The sequence below is a fragment of the Arvicola amphibius genome, chromosome 2, assembly GCF_903992535.2.
Source record: "Arvicola amphibius chromosome 2, mArvAmp1.2, whole genome shotgun sequence".
Classification (NCBI taxonomy): Eukaryota; Metazoa; Chordata; class Mammalia; order Rodentia; family Cricetidae; genus Arvicola; species Arvicola amphibius.
Genome location: NC_052048.2, coordinates 106,308,753 through 106,332,319, shown reverse-complemented (window position 1 = coordinate 106,332,319; position 23,567 = coordinate 106,308,753). Strand labels below are relative to the sequence as shown.

The window sequence follows — 23,567 nt, the reverse complement described above, 5'->3', positions numbered from 1 at the left end:
ATCTATCCCTGGTACATGATCTATCAGGCTTGTTGGAGCCCATTCTCTATTGTGGAAGGTCATGCTCAGCCTTAATGCAGGGGGAAGGGTTTGGTTCTGCCTAACTTAATGTACCAGACTCTATTGACTCCCTATGGGAGGCCTTACCCTTTGGGAGAAGTGAATGGGGGTTGGGCTGGGGTGGGGAACAAGTGGCGGGTAGTAGGAGTGGTGGGAGGGAGAACTGCTTAGAATGTAAAATGAAATTAATAAAAAAAAAAAGATAAATGTCCAGACACTTTCTAGAAACCAAAAGAAAAGAAATGAAATTCTTCTCTCACACCAGAGATAAGAAACTTTTTGGCCCCCAAACAGGAGGGATGTCTACATACACAAGAAAAACTCATTCACAAGCCTCAAAGGCGGAACTGACAAAGAGGTCCTTACCTAGTGATGAGGTAGAGACACCTAAGAATTTAACTCTGGTAGCTCACCATGCCTGCTATTGCTTCTGCTGTAAATAAAGTTTACAACACCTTTATATTCACCAGAGGGACAATATTATCTACACATGCATTAAGGTACAATAAGCGAGGTGACCTGAGTCTGCAGGGCAGACGTTTCTTCTAGGCTCTGGTGTGTCTTTATCTCCTATACAATCTTGTGTAGACTTTACATACACAAGAGGGAGCTATGGAGCAGCCTGAAATGCAAGCCGTATCTCAACAGTGAAAAGGGGCAGGAAAGGGGGAAAGGTGCTCAAGGGAAGGTGTTATAGGTCATTAACTTAGCATCAATCTCCAAGATCTAACTGGGTTGATGTAAGAGTGCTCACTTGAGTGAATAAAACTTCTGCGTGTCAAAACTCCCATTCTCTCAGCTGCCACTGCCTTTTATACGTTGACCCCGAGGACCTCCTGCAGTTTCTAGCTTTTGTCTGTCTCAATTGCCCTGTGGTTCTACAAACACTACTGGGGCTGCAGAAGGATTATGAAAAACTGTTTCCTTACTTATGGCTAAAATAGTACAGAACTACGAGAAACTGTCAAAACAAATAAAAGCATCCGTAAAAACGGAAAAAGAAAACTCCAATTCTTTACTTGAAGAATACTGAGAAGTACGAACTGCAAAATTTCCACGAATGTAGTTGATGAGGGGATGGTGACTGTGTAAAGGTTAAAGGCACTTCCTGCTCTTCCAAAGTACTGAAGTCTGAATCCTGGTACTGAGCCCACTCACCTCACAACTGCTTCTAATTCGAGTTCCTGGGGATCCTGCACCCTTTTCTGACTCCAGGTTCTTACGTGCATGGGCACACAAACACAACAGACTGACAGAAACTATAAACTTTAGGGGAAAAAAAGTCTACGTAAATGATAACCAGAAAATGCTTAGTCACATAAGTCTAATTACCTAGAAGGCTTTTCTACCATATGTATGCTTATGTGTGTGTGTGTGTGTGTGTGTGTGTGTGTGTGTGTGTGTGTGTATACTGTTCAATATGACAACTCTTACAAAAGTTAAATTACTAGGGCAGAAAAAGGATTTTTCACAGTGCTTACATGCATAAGTCTTCATTCTTGAGTGAATTCTTTCATGGCTGGAATGATCATAAAGTTGAAGGAACAGTTTCCTCATGCATTACATGGAAACACTTTCTCTCCGGTGTGAATTCTTTCATGAGTAATATGGTAAGACGGACTGATGAAGGATTTTCCACAGGCTTTACATGCATAAAGCTTCTCTCCAGTGTGAATTCTTTCATGAGAGTTGCACCAACTGAAATTGGCAAATGTTCTCTACAGTGTTTACATGTTTAAGGTTTCTCTCCAGCGTGAGCCCTTTCATGCTTGTTACGATAACCAGAACTGGTGAAGGCTTTTCCACAATGCTTACACGTGTAAGGCTTCTCTCCAGTGTGAATTTTTTCATGACTGTTACGAGAACTCAAAACGGCAAACGTTTTGCCACAGTGCTTACATGCATAAGGTTTCTCTCCAGTGTGACCCCTTTCATGAGCACTACACCAAATAGAACTGATAAAGGCTTTGCCACAATGCTTACACACATAAGGCTTCTCTCCAGTATGAAGTTTTTCATGAGTGTTACGAGAACTCAAAATGGCAAAGGTCTTGCCACAGTGCCTACATGCGTAAGGCTGCTCTCCAGTGTGAATTCTTTCATGAATGTTACGATAACTGGCTTGGGAGAAGGCTTTTCCACAGTGCTTACATGCGTAAGGCTTCTCTCCAGTGTGACTTCTTTCATGAGTGATAAGAGAACCCAAAATGACAAATGTTTTGCCACAGTACTTACATGCATAAGGTTTCTCTCCAGTGTGAATTCTTTCATGAACGTTACGATAACTGCAATTGTTGAAAGCTTTTCCACAGTGTTTACATGTGTAAGGCTTCTCCCCAGTGTGACTTCTTTCATGAGTGATACACCCAGTCAAACTGGCAAAGGTTTTGCCACAATGCTTACATGCGTAAGGTTTCTCTCCAGTATGAATTCTTTCATGAATGCTACAAGAAGTGGGACTAATGAAGCTTTTCCCACAATGTTTACATGCATAAATCTTCTCTCCAGTGTGAATTTTCTCATGACAGTTACGAGACCTCAAGATGGCAAAGGTTTTGCCACAGTGCTTACATGAGTAAGGTTTCTCTCCAGTGTGAATTCTTTCATGAATGCTACAATAATTGGAACTTCTGAAGGCTTTTCCACAGTGTTTACACATGTAAGGCTTCTCTCCATTGTGACCCCTCTCATGAGTGTTGCACCAGCTAGAACTGGTGAAGGTTTTTCCACACTGCTTACATGCATAAGGCTTCTCTCCAGTGTGAGTTACTTTATGTTTCTCAAAACACGAAGCATACTTAAATGTTTTCCCACACTGTTTACAAATGTATTTTTTCTCTCCAATATGACTTTTTTCAGGGATGATGAGGTCACTGGAATCAATGAAAGCTTCTTCACTGTGGTTATGAGGAAACGATTTCACTTCTGTATGGATTCCATCATCTTCTGCACTACATGTATGTCTCCTTAATATTTTCCCATTGAGTTTATCTCCACATTGTGTTCTCTTGTGAGGCTCATTAGAAGGGAGATTCTTAAAGGCTTCCTTACATTGTTGATTCCTATAAGACTTCTCTCTGGGAAAAGTTCCAAGTACCTGAAGTGATTCAGAATGACCGGTATTTTTCCAATGTTTCTGATGTATATAAGACTCCTTACAGTGAGATTGTTTCCCTCTAGCTTGGTTTCTGAGATATACACGTGAGAATGAATGACCAATGATGCTTCTTACATGCGATTGGCTTTCATATGCTGTTATTGCAGGAGGCATGTCTTCATTAACCATATTCTTTAGAATTGGCTGAAGGTTGTCATCACACTGACTATTATATTCATATCCACAATCTTTCTCAACCAACTGAGTTCTGCAAGAAATGAGAAGATGATTACTATTAAAAAAAAAAAAAGGGAAACGCTGAAGGCTAGTTCATGTAGTCTGCTACAACTTTAATATTAGAGAGGCTGTAGCATAATGCCTCCAATGTTGAGGACCGTGTAACCACTTGTGAAACCCATCATCTGTAAAGAAACAGAGTGTTGGGCTGGAGAGATGGCTCAGCGGTTAAGAGCATTGCCTGCTCTTCCAAAGGTCCTGAGTTCAATTCCCAGCAACCACATGGTGGCTTACAACCATCCGTAATGAGGTCTGGTGCCCTCTTCTGGCCTTCAGGCGTATACACAGACAGAATATTGTATACATAATAAATAAATATTTAAAAAAAAAAAAAAAAAAGAAACAGAGTGTTGACTATGAAGGTGGCAGGATGGTGGTGGTGGTGCACACCTTTAATCAAGCACGAAGGAGGCAGAGGTAGGCAAAATTCTGTCAGCTCAGTACCAGCGTGATCTACAGAGCTAATTCCAGGACTGCTAGGGCTAAAAAAGAGGAACCCTGTCTCAAAAAAATCAAAACCAAAAACCAAAACCAAAGAAACACATGCAGAAGCTGTATCATAGTTTTGGAGGTAAAGAGCAATTCTTGCTCTTCCAGTAGACTAGGGTTTTATGACCAGCATTTATGTGGAGAACTCACAAATTCCTGTTACTCTTGAGTTGAAGGATCTATTGGGGGTCTTCTGGCCACCACAAATCTTTTTACCACAAGAAGTGTACAACGTATACATATGCATACACTTAAAATAATTAATGGATATAAATAGAGTAAACATCCAGTCACAGGTCTTGGCATTAAGAGAAAATTATGACAATCACATAAAGTTGTGGAACACTGTGGCATTTGGCATTCTATGTCCTCAACCTGTGTTGGTTAGTTTGTAATCAACCAGAAGCATCTAGGGTCATCAGAGAATAGAGACCCTTCATTGAGAAAATAACTCAAAAACACTGGGCTGTAAACAGGTCTTCGGGAGCATTTTCTCAGACCTGATTCATGAGGGAGGGCTTAGAAAATAGTGTGCCCCTGGACAGGTGGGTATGAGTTTTATAAGAAAAATACCTCAGGAATCCATGAAGAACAAGCTAGTAAGTAACATTCCCCCATGGTCTCTAGTTCCATTCCAGTCTCCAGGTTCCTACCAACTCTGAGCCCCTGTCCTGCCTTTCCTTGTTGTACTGTAACATGGAAGTGTAAGTCAAAACAAACCCCATTGCTTCCAAAGATGACTTTGGTCACGGTGATTATCACAGGAACAAAGAGGACTCTCAGACAGAAGTTGGGTACCAGGTTCATGGGGTATTCATTTACCAGAGCTGACCACGTGGCTTTTAGGTCTGTGAAAATGTCTGGAAACTTAGGTTAAATGACCTTAGTCACTGAGTCTGAGGATAAAAAGCTGTCCCAGGAGCTCAGAGGCCAGGAATGCCGACAGGAACGATGGAAGTCTGACTTCTATGGTTTTAGGGATGGTGGAAGGTACCTCAAAGGCTCTACTGGGGCAGTTCCTGTGATGTCTCATAAGAATCTGTGTTTTCCAATGTTATAGTGTGATTTGTATTGTGAGACTGAGAGTATTTAGGAAGAAACAAGCCATGAACGGTTCTAGATTAATAGTGTGTGGTGTGGTGTGTGTGTGTGTGTGTGTGTGTGTGTGTGTGTGTGTGTGTAATGTTGGCAAGAGGTGAAGGGGGTCTAGTTAGTTTCCATCAGCTTGATAGAAGCTAGTACACACATCTGAGAAGAGGAAACACCAAAGGAGAAAGTGGCTTTGCCAGACTGACAGTTAGATATGTCTATGGAGACATCTCTTGATTACTGTGAGTGTTGTCCCCTAGAGAGTGGGCCGGGGTTGAAGGGAGGTGGCTGAATAAGGGATGAGCACACAGTACACAGCATCTCTCCATCACCTCTGCTTCAGTGCCTGCTCTGCTTCCTTTTATTATGGAACTATGACAAGGAAGGGTAAGTAAACATGAGCTCCACCTCAGAGTTGCTTCCTCTCACAGCAAAACAAAGGGAACAAACACAGCCCTTTCTATTCAAAGCCTCAAAAGAGTATACAGTATGATTCTAGATAATTTTAAATATGACAGGAAGATTTTGTGTAGCAAACTCTTGGAAAAGCTCTTTCAGATTAATGTTCTATCACATGTTAGTGATATTCACAGATTATAGATGGTACAGATTACACAAACAGGGAATGAGACAATTCAGTGCTCTGCTATAGGAATTTGGGGTTAGAGTCAATGTGTAATTAGATAGCTATAGATCATTTAGTAGGTTCTCGGTCATCCTCTCACTCGTAAATGTTAGATATAAATTGCTTCCTATTGAATATAATTTACCTCAGACTTCTGCAGAGATCTTTGTAGTTCTCTTCAGTGTTTTGTTCTAGTCCTTTTTCTAAAAGTAAACCCAAAGAATTCATTATAACATCTTCAATATTAAAAAAAAATTACAATCCCACTCTTAAGACACGGGCATGCTCGCTAAATTCACCACATGTTCAATTCAAGGATCCAAATCACAACACTACACACACAAACGGAACAGTTGCTCTCTGACTGAATAAGCAACGGGAACAGGTTGTGTTTTTACCTATGGACATAAGGTTCAAAAGTGTCTCCTCCATCACATCTCTGTAGAGCGTCTTTTGACTGGAATCCAACAAAGCCCACTCTCCTGAGGTGAATTTCACAGCCACATCCTCGAAGGTCACGGACTTCTGAAACAGAGCACATATTATATGGTTACCTGTAACTGACAGGCCGACGCTATACAGAATCACCAAGGACTGCGGATTCTGACGACACTTGTGAGTGATGATGTCGATAAAGGTTAATTCCGAAACACCTGTGGAATGCTATCTTGAGTTCTTATTGTAAGAAAGGCAGATGCACAGTCTCTGTTATGATTCTGCTGCTGAGATGAGAGCCCACGATCAAGGCAGCTACTATAAAAGACATCATCTAATCTCGGCTTCTTTACCCTTTTAGAGTGTTAGTCCATGATTACAACAGGAAGCAGACAGGCATGGAGCTAGAAGGGTGCCTGCATGTTTTACTCCTGGAAAAGGCAGCAGACAGAGACAGACAGAACGCCAGGAATGAGCTTTTACACCTCACAAAGAACACCTCCTACACTGATACAACATTTCCTAATAGTTTTCAATGAGTTTCACTAAGAACTAAAGTTTCAAATGCATGAGCCTATGGGGCGAGGCACACACACACACACACACTTGAGATGAAGCACTTTGTGAACTATATAGGGATTACATTAGTGGAAGGAGTGAGCTGAGAAACTACACAACTACACTATTTGTGATTGTGTGTGATGTGACCAGCCCCTCCACTGTTGCGCCTTTAATGGACTGTACCTTTCAGTTCTGCTTTAAGTCACATTACCCAGAGTCATTTATGACAGCCAGATAAAAAGCCCAATACAAGAAGTAGATTTTTTTAAAAACTTGAACCCTTGTTGTAAGTAAAACTAAGAGGTCCTCTGTTGGCATTAGAACTTGTTTTGGAAGGAACATGGAAGAACCGGCAACAAAATCCTCTTTAGACAAAAATAAAACAAAACAACCCGAAAACACATAGAATACAAAGCTGAATGAATCAGTTAGGAAGACACTTACAGGACAAAACTGCTAAAATAAATGCCTACAGCAGAGACAAGTGTCAGGAAGGTTCAGTGGGAAGCAAGGATTTAGTCAGGAAGTAGAGTAAGAGCCGTTCCTGTGTTATTGAATTCAAGAATATAACTTTGTTCTTCTGTACATCAGAGAGCTTGAAATGAACTTGAAAGCAAAGATTGTCAAGTACTTGGTAGAAGAAAAGAATGTAAGCAAGTTAAAATTTTCAACAAGGAGAGCTGCTATCAGAGATAAGATTAATAGTAGTCATTGGGACAAGTGTAGAGCAGGCAGCTGAGCACATGGATTGAGCAATGACCATCCATTGGCATGGTCTCTTCACACAGTCCTCTCTGAACAATGAACTTAGGGATCTGTGGGTATCCTTCACAGAAGAATTATCTTTGGTGTGTTGTGTCTATGTCTGCTATAAAAATAGCAAGAAGTTACTTCTTTAGTTATGCCTCAGTAACTCCTCATTGCATTCAAATACCGTTGGAAAACATAGGATATATGGGAAATAAGCTGATTTGAAATGAAGTAGTTTGAGGTGTATGTGCAATAGCGCAAAGTGTTCTCAGGGGAATGCTCAAGAAGAATTTTTCTTTTAATGTTTTCACAACTTCCTCTTCTAAATAACTGGGCCTGCACAGTTCTATGGTGTAGGGGGTCTGTCTTTCTGTCTATGTGTTGCATTCATTGGTTAATAACGGAACTGCTTTGGGCCTATAGCAGAGCTATAGGGGAACACAGCTAGATGGGAAAAACTAAACAGAATGCTGGGAGGAAGAAGGTAGAGTCAGAGAGGGATGCCATGGAGCCACCAGAGTCAGACATGCTGAATATTTGCAGGTAAGCCACTGCCACATGGCCATATACAGATTAATAGAAATGGGCTGAATTAATACAAGAGTTATCCAGAAAGAAGCTAGAGCTAATGGCCAAGCAGTGATTTAATTAATGTAGTTTCTATGTGATTATTTCAGGTGTAAGCTAGCTGGGCAGCCGGGAACCAACAAGCAACCTCCCTCCAACAGTTTTAAACTCAGATAACTATGGGAAATGCATGCTCAGTTAACAAGGCTTACCAAATGTAATCCTGTTGGTTCAAACATAGAATCTTTTTGCATGCTGTGTCTCTTAGCAACCAAATCCTTCTTCTTTCAAAGCCCCAAGTATGACTGATACCTTTGAATACCCTCTCTCATGAAGCCTGTGGACACCTTTCATCGCATATTTTTGTTCTGTAGTACGTCTTTGCTTAGAATAAATTTACCCTTCTCTAAACTAGAATGCCATGCCTAAACCCCAACAACCAATTATAAATTCGGTAAACAGTCACATGGAGGAAAATAAATTCTCCTCTCTAACTGTTAGAAATTTCCCTAACGATTTTCTGCCCAATTCCTGTTATGACCCATCAAACCAATTAGTTGGGCCAAAAACAATCACCAACCTGAGGTTTCCATGTATTACAATATAGGTTAATAGAGGATTCACCATCTCTGCTTTGTTTTTCACCAGGGATGGATAATAAATCAATAGAAAATACAAGAAAAGCAGAATAATAGGTGACCCTGCCAAATCACAAACAATGTAGAACTCCTCAGTTTCAATTTAACACAGGTACTCTGGCCTAAGTCTCTAGCCATATAGAACTCTTGTGATGTGTTTAGGTTTTCCCTTCTCTCTTGCTTTCTTTTTCTTCCTGTGTGAACTAGATCAACATTAGTTGGAAAGAACTTATTTCTTATTAACTTTATACCATAGCAGTTACATGAATAGTAACTGTCTATGTTAACCATAAACATTATAGTCTTATAGAAGGCCACTGAACAAAGACACAATGGAAAAAAAAACAGTACTATTATTGAGATGGAACCCACTTTCCCATAAATATTCTACAATGCACATATAAAAATTTAAAAATCCCACAAGCATTGGATTGTGTCAGTCAAAATTTGGGCAGAATGGGATTGGTCCTCAAGAAGGCCACCCCTAGCTAAGAAGGTATGGGCACCTGACAGCTTTGTAAAGATGAAGCGTCATTTTTTTCTCAGAAATGTAGCCACCAGTAGGATGACCACACCCTTGGGATGGCCATACACATTTGCATAATACTGACTGAACTCTGTGGATTATAAAACAAAATAAAACAAGTGGCAAATGACTCATAAAAGAAATGTGTGCTGGGTGTGTTAGTAAGGATGAGATACGTTTAAAATACATCACTTACAGAGAGGAATTTCCCAATAATAAACATATTCAAAAGTTTATTTGTCTTTTCGTAAGCTACTGGAGGCATGTGAGTGGTCAGAACCCATTGCTAAGGACCTCCAAAGCCAGTCTCTTCTCATAGTACACTGTTAACTGCCATAAGAACCAGACCCAGCTCTGCCTCAACTTGATGTGCCATGCTGTTCAAGCCCATAGGGTGGGGGTTCCCCTTTCTGAATGGAGACTGAGGAGAAGTGGGTGGGGAGGGAGGTAAGAGGGAGGTGGTGGGAGGTAATAGATGAGAGGAGGAAGGAGAAACTGTGGTCAGTATGTAAAACAAATAAAAAAATTGTTAATTAAATAAAATTAAAAATAAAGCACCTGACCGGTGGTGGCACACTCCTTTAATCCCAGCACTTGGGAGGTGAAGACAGGCAAATCTTTGTGAGTTCGAGGCAAGCCTGGTCTACAGAGTAAGTGCCAGGATAGCCAGGGCTGCATAGAGAAACCCTGTCTCAAAAAACTAAAAGAATACAGTTGACAGATCCCTTTTACCCATTCAAACACAGAACATAAAATCATCTTTAGTTGATATGTGCACACTATACATTCCATACTTGTATTAATGCAGGTATGTATGTTACAGTCAAAAGTTTGCATGTTTTCCAAATAAAAGGACCGAACATCAATGAAGACAAGACAATTATCTCAGGTGATACAGGCTCACAAATGGCTCTATTGCAGTTTTCTCAAAAATCTGCACTCAGAACAACTTCAAAGCAGCTAGCTGAGATGGTCTAGTCTTACAGACTTCAGCCAGGACTTTACTATACAGAGACTGGACATAGAAATGATACAGCTAACTCCCCAGGACTTAACCATTATCCATTTTTCTCAGGATCACCTAAAGATACCATTGCCGTCAAATGACAGGAATTTTAAGAACATGACACTCACATCCCCAAGATGTAGAATTAGTGGGTTTTGGTCTTTTGGTGCGTTATGGACGCTTGTCATTGCAAGCTGTTATCAGTTATAGTCAGGAAAAACTAAACAATGGAGGTAAGATTAAGGGATCTCTCTCTCTCTCTCTCTCTCTCTCTCTCTCTCTCTCTCTCTCTCTCTCTTTCATCCATCCTTCTTTCTCTCCTATCTAGTGAAAAAATAAGGAGGCAGGGACTATAGGAATGACAGGATAAAATGGTAGATTATTGAATTTAAATCTACTTTTATGCTTAAAAGCAACTACTAGTCTCAAATATTTTACACCGGTATGGATTTCTGTATATCTATACAAATTTAAGGTTATTTTTGTTATAATATACTGTACATATGTTTCTACTCTTCTTTAAGGTATTGTAGTATGCAGCTTATTTTGAAATGTAATATAAAGTATAAAGTCCTTGAAAGCTATTATTACAAACTGTTTAGGATTATCAAGAAATGCAGGTTAATCGTTATTCATCTATAACAATCAAACATATAGTCATGTTAGGTGTGTTTTCAGGGTTAAACAGAGATATATTTTAGATACATGGGTGGTCTTCAAACACTTCAGAGATATACAGAATATGGCATTTAGGATGTTTTAATAACATAGGGCTTTTTATGATAGTGAGATATGTATGCTCCTGGCAGTACCAATAATACTTCAGTGAAGATGATGGACATTAAAGAAACTCATATGGAGTTTGCTTTCAACATGACAAAGGTAGACACAAGGCAAGAAACTTTCCTTGCCTCAACTACTGATAGTATGTCTAAATTGGACAAGCAGAACACAATGAAAGTCTACTGCTAAACCTAGCCAAGACAAGGTAGCATAGTTCCTCAAAATTCCTGCTTCACAGAACAGTCTGTCAGATTGTCTAGGTCTATAGGTTAAGATGGATGCCCCATGATTGCAGAGGAAACTTGGGTGACTGTCCAGGCAGCCAGCTGTGTCTGTCATTTCTATAGTTTCAGAAGTTGCTTTTTCTGCACTTCCTGTTTACTCAGGAAATAGTTTAGCCTTCCCTGGTCACTGATGGAGTTGAAGACTAGATAGTTACAGTTTTACAGTTTTCCTCATTACCAATCAGAAAAGAAACAAAAGGGAAGTAAAGTTCATAAAAGTTAAGAGATATAGAAGTTTGTTTATCTAAGAAAATGTTTTTAGGTCTAAAAAGGTATTTTAGGTTGGTAATATAAGTTATGGTAGAAAGTGGTTTAGGTACAAAAGTTTGGACTCACCAAGATAGGATAGATAATAGAGTACTGTTTCCAAAGTTGTCAAATAAAAATAAACTGGACATTGTGAATGTAATTCTTACCTGTACAGTATACAGTTTAAAGCGGTTAGAGTTAAAACCTCTCCTTTTTTATTTTAAACAAAAAGGGGAAGTATTGTGGGTATCTGATCATACTATATGTGAAGATGTATCTCTCTGTTCTTCCTTACCTGCCTCAGGCACTTTGGATTGGTTTAATAAAGAGTTGAATGGCAAATAGCTAGGCAGAAGATAGGTCGAATTTTCAGGCAGAGACAGGAACTGTGGAAAGAATCTGAGGGGTGGGGGATTCACCCATCAGACGCAGAGGAAGTCAGACATACATACTGAGGAAAGATAACGAGCCACATGGCCGAATGTAATTAATATAAACAGATTAATTTTAAGAGCTAGTTGGGAACAAACCTAAGCTAATGACAAGCTTTCATAATTAATAAGAAGTCTCTGTGTCATAACTTGGGAGCTGGTGCACCAAAGAAAGACCAGCTAAAGGCACAGGTACACATCAGAATCCCACACAGCAGAGAAGAAAACCAAAATGGAATTTGCAAAGAAAGGGATGTAACTGGAAATGTAATTATAACGAACCATGTAACCTAAGCACGCAAAGTTAAATGCTGTCTGTATCTCCTTTATATGGTTCTATGTCTGATCTGTTATCCATATGTTTCAAAACTGGATGAGTATCTATAGAGACCACGGAAGAGAAGCATTTCATGAGATCTGTGGGTGGATGGGCGTGGTGCAGGGGCAGCAGAATGCATGGTATGCATAGATAGTATGGTGAATATAGGACTGAAAAGGAGAAAACAAGCATGGGAATGAGGGGAGGAGTTTTGAATATCAAGGTTTAGTTATAAAGTGATTTCCAGCCCAGCCCTCTGTTACACAAGTATCCCTGGCAGCAGGGAGGTGTAAGCCTGCCATCCCAGAATATAAGAGGCAGAGGAGGAGGAGGTGTAAGTGCAAGGCTAGCCTAGTGTGCACCAGGAGTTCCTGTGTTATACAGGGAAACCCTGTCACCAAAAGCAAAATGAAATAAAGAAATGACAATAAATATTACATATAAATTAAAAGGAAAATCAATGTAAATGCACACAAAAGTGTAATAAATACATTATAAATGTAAAGCACACTGAAGTCAACTACACAGCACAATCTAGACTCAGCATCACCAACCCAGTGGCCCAGCAAGATCTGTGTTGAGACAAGTTCGTGGCAAAGACTCACTTAAGAGTGCTAGGGATTACAAAAAAGCCGCTTCACAAGGACAGTGGCTCAAGGCTGCCTGCAGGGTGCGCACTTCAAGAGCACATGGGCATAGCACTGCTGTCTCAGACTCCACCTCTACTGGGCTGCATAGCACCAGGGGAAACTTCAGGGGCTGGCGAGAAAGGCCTCCAAAGCAGCTAGTGCTGCAAATCACATGCTAGGTCTCAAACCCTGGAAAAATTGCTGAAGTGTCTATTAACGTATCCAAGAGAATGCTGGCTGCCAGTCCACCTGTTACAGCGTTCCTCTGGACTGGCATACTCCACTCCTACCCTAAATTCTGTGACCCAGTGATTAGCCTGGGTTTTCCTTTCCCCAGCTTCTCTGATTCTATATAATTCAGCCATTTTGGCTACTCTTGGCCACTTGGTACCCTGCTCTCCTTCCTCTCTTCTATTTGTCTCTTGCTTTCCCTACTCTCTCTCCTAACATCATCTAGTAAATTCTGGATCACTCCAGATGCCCCTGGTTGTTCTCCCTCCCTCCTTCTCCTCTACCATATATGGGAGCAGTCATGTCCTCTTCTATCTTTAATTCACCCGCCCCCCTCCCAGGATTCCAGAAGCCCAGGGCACACTCACCATTCTGTGCATCTGATGTGTCTAGGTGTCCACCTGAGGATGCCAGAAGTCAGCAGAACACAAAGTCACCCAAAACAGGTGCTCAGGAGAATACCCTTTTCTAAGAAAAAGAAAACAAAAAATAAAGCTCCAAGTAGATTCCAACACAGCAACAATATATAGGGCTTGATAGGGAACCTCAAACATTAGGGATGAGGCAAAAGTCAATGACTTTCTCTCATTTCATTTTCAATATATTCATTCTCTGCCAATATACTTAAAACACACCAATGAGGGAATACAATTACTCAACGGATGGACAAAATAGACACACATGGTAGGAGTACTCCAATTGGATTCTGAGTTATGAAAAGCATCTCTTGAATTTCAGAAAAGGTTTTCTTTGCCCAAGGTCATGAAGAAAACCTCCAGTCACTAAATTACACCCAATCCTCAGGATCTCACAGACTGCTAAAAGTAGAGAAAAAAATAAAAATTCACAATGGCATTCTTTAGTGATGATACAAAGATACCCTTGGGACCTCATCCTGGCTGGTATTGCTTCCAGGGCCATGAAATAACTCCTTCAACACCACAATAGCCATTAGACAATGTCACTCACATGAACATTAAAAGTTATTTCATTTCATGTGTATGGATTTTTTTTTTTTTTTTTGCAGGTACATCAGTGCACTTCATATGTGTTTGGTGCCAAGGGAAGACAGAAGACATTACCTTCCCTGAAAGTGGAGTCATAGACTGTGTGAGTGGATTCTGGGAATCAAACATGGCTCTCTGGAAAAGAAATCTGTGCTCTTAACTGCTGACCCATCTCTCCATCCCTTATTCTTGTTAAGATTTTAACAGAAATAAACAGTAAAATTCACCAATACTTTCTTTAGGTGTCTATCAAATTGGGTCTCAAAACATGACCATCATAGATGCTCTTCATATGAGAGGGAATGTTTTTGGCCAATTTTAGCAAAAATGTGTATGTGCGCACATGTGCACACACACACACACACACACACACACACACACACACACACACACACACACCAAAACTACCACTACCATCGAAAAAACAACAAAAACAAATTAAAAAGAATTAACAGGGCTGGGGAGATGGCTCAGAGGTTAAGAGCACTGGCTGCTCTTCCAGAAGTCCTGAGTTCAATTCTCAGCAACCACACGGTGGCTCACAACCATCTGTAATGAAGTCTGGTGCCCTCTTCTGGCATGCAGGTGAAACATTGCATACATAATAAATAAATAAATACTTTTTAAAAAAATCAACAAACACTGCTGGTTGATATCAATGGTCTGAATTTCCCCAATAAAAACACACAAACTAACAGGATGGGTGTGGAAACAGCGTCTGTCTCTGCTTCCAGGAAATGCACCTCACAATCAAGGATAGACATCACCTCCAGGAAAAGTGATGGAACAGATTATCCCAAGAAAATGGACCCAAAAGTAAGCCAGTGTAACCATTTTAATATCTGACAAAATAAACTTCAAACTAAAACTAATAAGAAGAGACAGGAAAGGACACTATATACTCAAAGGACATTTCTGTTCTTAACATCTATTTTCCCAAAACAAGGACATCTAAGTTTGTTTAAACAAACAAACAAACACAAACACTGCTCCAGCTTAATTGACCTATTGACTCTCACACAATAATAGTGAGAGACTTCACTATTCCACTCCCACCAAAACACAGATCATTCACATAAAGCTAAGCAGAGAAATGCTGGATCTAACTCACAGTATAAACTAAATGAACTAAAGAAATACAAAACATCTCACCCAAATACAAAAGAATATACCTTATACTCGAGACGTCATGGAACTCTGCAAAATGACTACATATTTAGGCACAGAGCAAGTCTACTGAGAAACAACAAAACTGAAATACAATCCTGCATTTTATCTAAGCATCATGAAGTGAAACTGAGTATCAACAAGAAAAACCACAGAAAACTTTACTCCATGGAATGTGAACAACTAACTAAAGAGTAAACAATTATATGGATAAAATTATACAATTTACATTAATAAAAATAGGTCAAGACAGAAATTCATAAATGAAAGACTCTCTAGAATTGCATGAATAAGAGAATACACAAAATGCACAAACATAGGGAAGGCAATGATGGCATTTCTAAGATGCACATTTATCACACAAATTGCCTACATACAAAAAAAAAATCAAACAGATCTCAAGAATAACTTAGCAATACACTTGGAATATCAAGAAGAAATCATACTCAAAATGAGTAAAAGACAATATGTAAATCAAACTCAGGACTGAAATCAATAAAATACAACCAATAAACAATACAAAAATCAGTAAAATAAAGTTTTCTCACTGAAAAAAAAATGAGATTGGCAGACCCTTGTCCAAATTAACTAAAAAGCACAGAGAAGAATCACATTAACACAATTAAAAATAAAAAGGGATTCAAGAAATATCTGATAAAATCCAACAACTCTTCATTGGGGTGGGAGGTCCTTCTGTCTATGTGTTGCTTTTATTGGTTAATAAATAAACTGCTTTGATCCTATAGCAGAGCAGGGCAGAACAGAGCTAGGTGGGGAAAACTAAACTGAATGCTGGGAAAAAGAAGGCAGAGTAGGGAGAAGCCATGTAATCCTGCTGAAGACAGACACTGGAACTTTACCAGGTAAGCCACAGCCTCATAACAATACACAGATTAATAGAAATGGGTTAAATTAAGATGTAAGAGTTAGCCAATAAGAAACTAGAGCTAATGGGCCAACCAGTGATTTAATTAATACAGTTGCTGTGTGATTATTTAGGGAGTCTGGGCGGCCTCCTACTGCACTTCACAATAAAAATCCAGGAGAAATTAGGGATTCAAGGTACATGCTCAACATAATAAAGGCAGTTTACAGTGATCCCAGGAGCAACGACAATTCTACTACCCAAAACAAGACAAGGTTGTTCACTCTCTATACACCTATTTTATGTGGTCCATTTTTTTAAAACTTATTTTATGTGCATTGGCGTGAGTGTGTCATATCCCCTGGAACAGAGTTACAGACAGTTGTGAGCTGCCATGTGGGTGCTGGGAACTGAACCTGGGTTCTTTGGAAGAACAACCAGTGCTGTCAAGCCATTTCTCCAGTTCGTGGTCCATTTTTCTTTTAACTATGTTGTTTGAGTTTCTGATATTTAGTTGCTTTATTTTTAATTTTATATTCCAGCCACAAATCCTCTGTCATATGTATACCTTACAAAGATTTTCTGTGGAATGCCTCTCTTCTCAGTTCCTTTCCTTTGTTGTCCAGAAACTTTTCAGTAGGTGGTGACTTCAGTAGAATCTTGCAAAACAGGATAAATATATATATGCATATAGCCAGTGGGGATAGTACTGTTTATGTGATATGAATGCACAAAGAGGAAATACTGGAGGCTGAAGGTTTAAATATGGGTGAAAACATGCATAAGTAGGGTTAGGAAGTGGGTTAAAGAAAGCTACATATGTATTTTAAAAGCCTTCTGAAACACCACTAGCTTGTAAGCTACTTAAAAATACCTTTATGGGGGAACAGCAGACCATCACTATGAAGCCCTGGCTCTCCTGGAACTCTGTCTTTCTGTGTAGACCAGATTTTGAACTCTGCATGTAGGAGAGCAGTCTAACCACAAACCCACAAAGCTCTGAACAAGAAGCTATCACCACACATTAGAGAAAAAGCTGGTTCCCAAATCCATGAGTGACTAAATAAAATGTCAATGTCAGGCACAGATCACTGGTCAGAGAGGGTTCCAAGGTACATGAAATGATATAGCCTATTGTTATTGCTGTTGGTTGCCCAAAAAAGTAAGATGATAAAATCCTATTGCTAAAGACACAACACATGTTGATTGCACGGCACAGAGCAATCAATGTCCCAGGTGCTCATCGTTCATAGTGTTGAAATATACTATGAAACCAGGGTATCCTGAGGTAAACCGGAATGCTACAAAATAGATGCCAGACAAGATATGACAATAGGAAAGAATGTTGATGGAGCTAGGCAACTGTTGCCAGTAAGATTTCAGGCCTGTTCCACAGAAGGGAAAACATACCTGGTACTTTAACAGAGTCAAAACCCATGGCTAGGGAAGTCATAAATTCTCAGAGAGAACCTACTAAGGTTTTTCTAAGTGGTTGTGTCGACACATTGCCTTCTAAATATTTGTGATTCATCCATAGATTTCTGCTGCTCACAACCTGGCTCAGAGAAGCTCCTTACTGTAGTAATGGTAGTTTATACAGAGATGCATTGCAATTTAAACTGTAAAAACGAGCAACCGTGACTACTCAGCAAACACGTGACAATTCTATCTGACCCCTAACTCTGAAAGCTCAGAAAACATTGCAAAAAGGGGAGCAGAAGTGTGAAATGCTGGGTTCTGCATGTGAAACAGCTGCTGCACACCTGAATTCACAACTGCTGTAGCCACACTCATAAGATCTCCATGTGATCCCGGCTGTGAAAAACTCCAGCAATGCACAGAGGTGGACTTTGAAGCCCCAGCCCTTACTAAGATGCTAGATATGGTTGATGGACTCTAGGGAAGGGAGAGTCACTGTTCTTTAGGAATGTGGCCCCAAGCACACTTAAATAAGGGCTGCAATAATTAGACTTAGTGGGATATAAGTACATTATTTAAAAAAAATAGGCGCTGTCTCAATACTCCGGTTTGTCGAACACTAGCGTAACCTCTGTTATTCTAAGAATAGTTCCTCGTTTCTTTACTCTTTCTACACCACTCTTGGCAGCTGCTAGGATTTCAATCATGAGCCACTATGACTAGCAACACCTAATACTTTTCTTCCCTTCAATCACAGTCTCACAACTGTTCTACACAATCCCTACTATGGAGCTATTTTTCCTGTAGAAGAAATAACGTTGGGTCATATATTCTACTGTTCTGTCACTGCCCGCTAACCGGTGTGTATACACACACACACACACACACACACACACACAGCACTCTCAAGTAACTGACCTTTAAATTGAAATTTGTAATTACAGTTTGTAAGCTTTTATGTATAACACTTTTATTGCAATAAACTAGGTTTTGCTTAATTTTCTTTAAGCATTATTTTAATTAAAGCAATATTAATTTCAGAAGAGGAAAATATCTGCTGAGTCAGTCGTCCGTCTCCCTTGGGCAAATGATTCCAGGAGGGAAGGACTACATACAAACACAACCCAGGAAGCTGCATCAACTTCCTCATTCCCAAGTCCCTTCCCAGATCCTATAAAGGGTCCCAGAAAGCTTGCTCCCAGTGCACAGCAGGAAAATCAGTGTCATTTGCTGTCTGTGCTCATGACCAGTGTTGTCTGCTGAGACCAGACTCGGGTCTCTTTCCACCACAACACAGCTCAGCTTCTACACAGGATTCAACCCCAGTGGCAGTGATAAAGCTTCATGAATATCCATGCACCTCAGTGGACATTTGAAAAAGGGAAGTAACAGCACCTCTGACTGTCTAAAGACACATAAAACCTGGATATTCCTGTTTCAAGATCCTAATGCCAAACTCAATACAGTTGGTAAATGAATATCCTTAAAAGGGATAAGGGTAGAGGAATAATGGGATTGAGGGAATCCCTAGGTCTGTGCAGACACAGAACAGAAATGGGCCTGCTATGCAAACACAAGGGTGAACACATTTGAGGTTTTTTTACACCTCAAGCTTCAACTTATCCATTTTCTAATAATTTTTAATTAAAATATAATTTAGCTGCTGTATACTTTACTAAACCTTGAAAGTGAATGATTTTAAATAAACTTAAGACTTGATTTTTTAATTAGAGAGATGTATCTACTAGAAACTATAAGCAATTATTTTGAAGAAATGTAATGCCTGAGGTTTATGTTTTAAGGATATTAATTACTTAAGGAAGTCTGAGATCACAGGGATAAGTCATTTTCTCAATCTTTACATTTTAGGAATCACGGAGACTAAAGGATCATCTCTGAGGTGAGGGTCTTGTTGACAATAATGAAATTGTACCCCTGTATAGAAGTTACTATGTCTTAAAAGAAACAAGAACATTTTAGACTTCCTATAGCGTCAGATCTGAGATTATGACTAACTTAATAACATATTGACTAATGGTTTATCTAACTATAATAAAAAGGAAGCTCTAATTATACTATGAACTAAAAGAAACTTAGGCCAACCTGGAAGTTTTAATTAAAAGATCACTTAATTATAAGCCAAATTGTAGAATGGAAACTATGTAAAAGCACAAGTACAAGAAAACACTACATATACACACATATCTCCAAGATCATTTTAAAGACAAAAATATTGTAATAGTTTTCAGTTGTAGCTTAGGCTATTGTTTAGATCTTAGATCATATTTTATTAGCATTACCCATTCTGAATCGAAAGCCTGTCCTTTAAAAAACATGGTTATAATCTGAGTAGAACACCTTGATGTCAAAGATGGGGATAGAGCCTAATCTCATAATTGTTAAGGTTTAAGTACACAGAACAGACATCAGCTTTCCATTTAAATTATTTTTTTCCTGTTAATTTAAATTGGACAAGACCAGAACTTGGAAAAACCTGTCACTAAAGAGGAGCCTTACTTTTTATGAGTTAAAATTTATCTTAGAAATATTAATTATTGTTAGCTTAATACTTAAGAACATAGACAATTTTATTTAGTTAGAAACAACTGATTTCTAGTTGATTTGATACTACATAATTTAATAACTGCCAAAGACAAATATGAACATTGCAGTTTTCTAGAAGATCAATGGGTAAAAGACACAAGGGGAAAGAGAATACCCTTATTGAGAAGCAGCTCAATTTCACACAGTATTCTACAATGCATTTATCGAACTCAAAATCCAGCACTTCAGATCATGAGATCATGTCAGTCAAAACACGGAGCGTAATGGGATTGGTCTTCAAGAAGCCAGCCCCCCACATCAGCAACTGGTGACTGGATGGGGGAGGGGGGCGGGGGGGCAGAGTTATTTTTCCTCTGGAATGTGACCACTAGTAGGTTGTCCATTCCCTGTGGATGGCCACACACACTTGGACAGCACTAAGTGAACCCATGAGTTATAGGAAAGAAAGAAAGAAAAAGAGGAAAGAAGGAAGGAAAGGAGGGAGGGAGGGAGGTAAGGAGGGAGGGAGGGAGGAAGAAAGGAAGGGAAAGGAAGAAAGGAACAAATAAATGCAGACAACAAAAACAAAAGACACGCAAAATTAAGATTCACGTATGCTTAGGGTGTACAGGCTAAATATGATTAACATATATCACTTATATGTAGGACATTCCCAGTAATAAAAATATATTTAAAAGTTCCCTAAACCCTGTCTCGAAAAACCAAAAAAAAATTAAAAAAAAAAAAAGTCTTGCTCGGTTTTTTAAAAACAGAACAACAAAACAGATGTCCACAGAGCTAGAAAACAGTCAAGCAGGTGAAAAGCTTGCCCTGCAACCCTGAAGACCTCAAACCCTATTGAGGATGTGTGCAAAAGTGAATACATACTCACTATTAGTGAGAGCTTAAAGTGCTGGAACTAATAAGCAAATCAACGTGTGCCTGCCTCAAAAGTGAAAAATAGAAATTGCATCTCACCAAGACAAACCTCTCTGGGCTTCTCCTGAAAAGAGACCACACACCACAACAGATACATGCACACGCATGGTGATTGCTGCTCTAGTCCCAGTCAGTGAAAAAAGAATCAGTGTGGGCCGGGCGGTGGTGGCGCACGCCTTTATCCCAGCACTCGGGAGGCAGAGGCAGGCGGATCTCTGAGTTCGAGGCCAGCCTGGTCTACAAGAGCTAGTTCCAGAACAGGCACCAAAGCTACAGAAAAACCCTGTCTTGAAAAATACCAAAAAAAAAAAAAAAAAAAAAAAAAAAATCAGCGTGGATCTTCATCAGGTGATATCTGGATAATGGAGATGCGGCGCATAAATATAATGATTGCCACTCAGCAATGAAGAAAACTGAAATGAAATTCCCAGCAGATGGGTGGTAATGGAAATGTAATTACACCGAGTCAGGTAACCAGAGCCCACAAAGTAAGGCACGGTGATGCAAGCCTTTCTTCTCAGAATGCAGGAAGCAGAGAAGAGCGATCTCTGAGTTCAAGGTTAGGCTAGTCAACACAAGGAGATCCAGGGCTACAGAAAGAAAACCCTTACTGCCAAAAACAAAACAAAACAAAACAAAACAAAAAAAACAAAACAAAACAAAACAAAACAGATCCTAATAGCCAGGCAGTGATGGAGAAACCCTGTCTCCAAAAGAAAAAAAAGAAAAAGAAAAACATTAATTACAAATTAATTGAGTATCAAAATAACTACACATAATAAATATAAGTGTATCCCACACTCAAGCCAATGTTCAAATAAAAAATATTTTCTCTACTAGGTAGAAAGCACACTTACTTGTCTTTCTCTCAGATGAATATTCTGAAGCTTCCTGAATGGTCAGAATTTACACTACCTACATAAACCAACTATCCAGAGGCAAAGGGAAGAAGATGAAATATTAATTTTTTTCCCAAGGACTGAAAACGTGGAAATAACTTGTTAGAAAATTGACACTCGTTAAGCCGGGCAGTGGTGGCGCACACCTTTAATCCCAGGGACTTGGGAGGCAAGGACAGGCGAATCTCTGTGAGTTCGAGGCCAGCCTGGTCTACAAGAGCTTGTTCCTGGACAGGCTTTAAAGCTACAGAGAAACCCTGTCTCGAAAAACCAAAAAAAAAGGAAAAAGATTAAAAAAAAATTGACACTCTCGCAATCCCTTCTGTTTAAAGCAGCGTACAGCAAACATACAATGCCAATTCCATAAAGCTCTTTCCGAGCTTCACTGGCCTTTTCTGCAAAGTTGGAGAAAGCTTTTCAAAATTCCAAAATTTCAAAATTCTTAAAAGACCACCGCAAAACAAAAATGAAGCAAATTGAAATTTCTCTCTTCAGACTGGTAATTCTGTCCATTTGCAGTTAGGAGAACAATTAAAAATTCTCACAGTTATCATTTTAAAAAATGGAAGAAAAGAGCAAACACCATACAGGTGTTAAGGCAGTTTGGTGGGAAACTTCTCTGATAGCAGGAAGCATGGGAAACAATTTAAGGGAGACCAGATGGGAGAGGAAAGGGAAGAACTCCAAGGTGAAAACGTGCAAAAAACAACAACAACAAAAAAAAAAAACAACCGAAAGAACAGACAAACAAACAAAACGTAAATCAGCCCAAACAGACGCACAAGAGAAGGGAAACTGCAAGGACCAAGCAGGTCCCTACACAGCGCAGTCTGGACACAGCATCACCAACCGCCAGCGCTGCAAAATCTTTGGAGGCGCAGGTTCACTGTAAGGACTCACCCAAGACTGCTGGGATTGCGATGAAGCAACTTCACCAAGACAGAAGAGCATGAGACGCGGCTCCAGGCTGCCTTCGGGGTGCACACTTCATGCACAGGTGGGCACAGGCATTGCTGAGCCAGACTCCGCCTTCCACTGGACTGCACAGAACCGGGGAAACTCCGGGTCACGTAACTCCAAAGCAGTTAGAGTCCCACCCCCGCCCCCCAGGATTCCAGCAGCGCAAAGCGCACTCACCATTCCGTGCTTCTGACGAGGCTAGGTGTCCTCCCAAAGAGGACTGCACTCATCAGAAAACAAACTCACCCAAAACAGGTCTCCCCAAGGATCCCGTATGTTAAGCTAAGCGTAAAAAAAAAGGGGGGGGGGCTTCCTGGACTTACGCTCTGACTATCCGTGCTCCTCATTGGACAGTTTTTTCCTTTTAGTAATATGGTCCCTGATTGGCGAACTGTGCTCCAGCCAGCCGCTCTGTCAGCGTTAAGTGCTAAACATTTTAGGAAAAGTCCGGCGAAAGCTCTACTGCCAGCGCTTTTAAGGGAGGCAGAGTTTTGTAGTGACCCTGATTCAAACCAAACAAATATGATAGACATGGTGGTAGGCATTTTTTTTTCGTGGCGGGAGTTCGCTTGGTGTATCCCCTTGCCTCTGCCTCCCAAAAGCTGGGATTAAAGGCATTCATCACCAAGCCCAACGAGTGGCAGTATTTTTAATCCCTGAAATGTTGAGGAAGTAGCAAGAAGATCACTAAATTGGAGGCT

General features: G+C 39.9%; 1 protein-coding gene across 1 annotated transcript in view; it reads right to left on the bottom strand.

Moving 5' to 3' along the window:
• The window catches only part of LOC119808265 (zinc finger protein 791-like), a 33,876-nt gene extending 10,711 nt beyond the window's left edge, over positions 1 to 23,165 (bottom strand). The window contains exons 1-6 of the mRNA XM_038320694.1: positions 23,044 to 23,165; positions 22,807 to 22,946; positions 13,435 to 13,534; positions 6,056 to 6,182; positions 5,803 to 5,860; positions 1,542 to 3,425 (exon numbers count right to left, since the gene is read on the bottom strand). Coding sequence (XP_038176622.1) covers positions 1,796 to 3,425; positions 5,803 to 5,860; positions 6,056 to 6,182; positions 13,435 to 13,446 — 1,827 coding nt within the window. The 5' untranslated portion in view covers positions 13,447 to 13,534; positions 22,807 to 22,946; positions 23,044 to 23,165 and the 3' untranslated portion in view covers positions 1,542 to 1,795. The remainder of the gene's footprint in view (positions 1 to 1,541; positions 3,426 to 5,802; positions 5,861 to 6,055; positions 6,183 to 13,434; positions 13,535 to 22,806; positions 22,947 to 23,043) is intronic.
• Between the last annotated feature and the right edge of the window lie 402 nt (positions 23,166 to 23,567).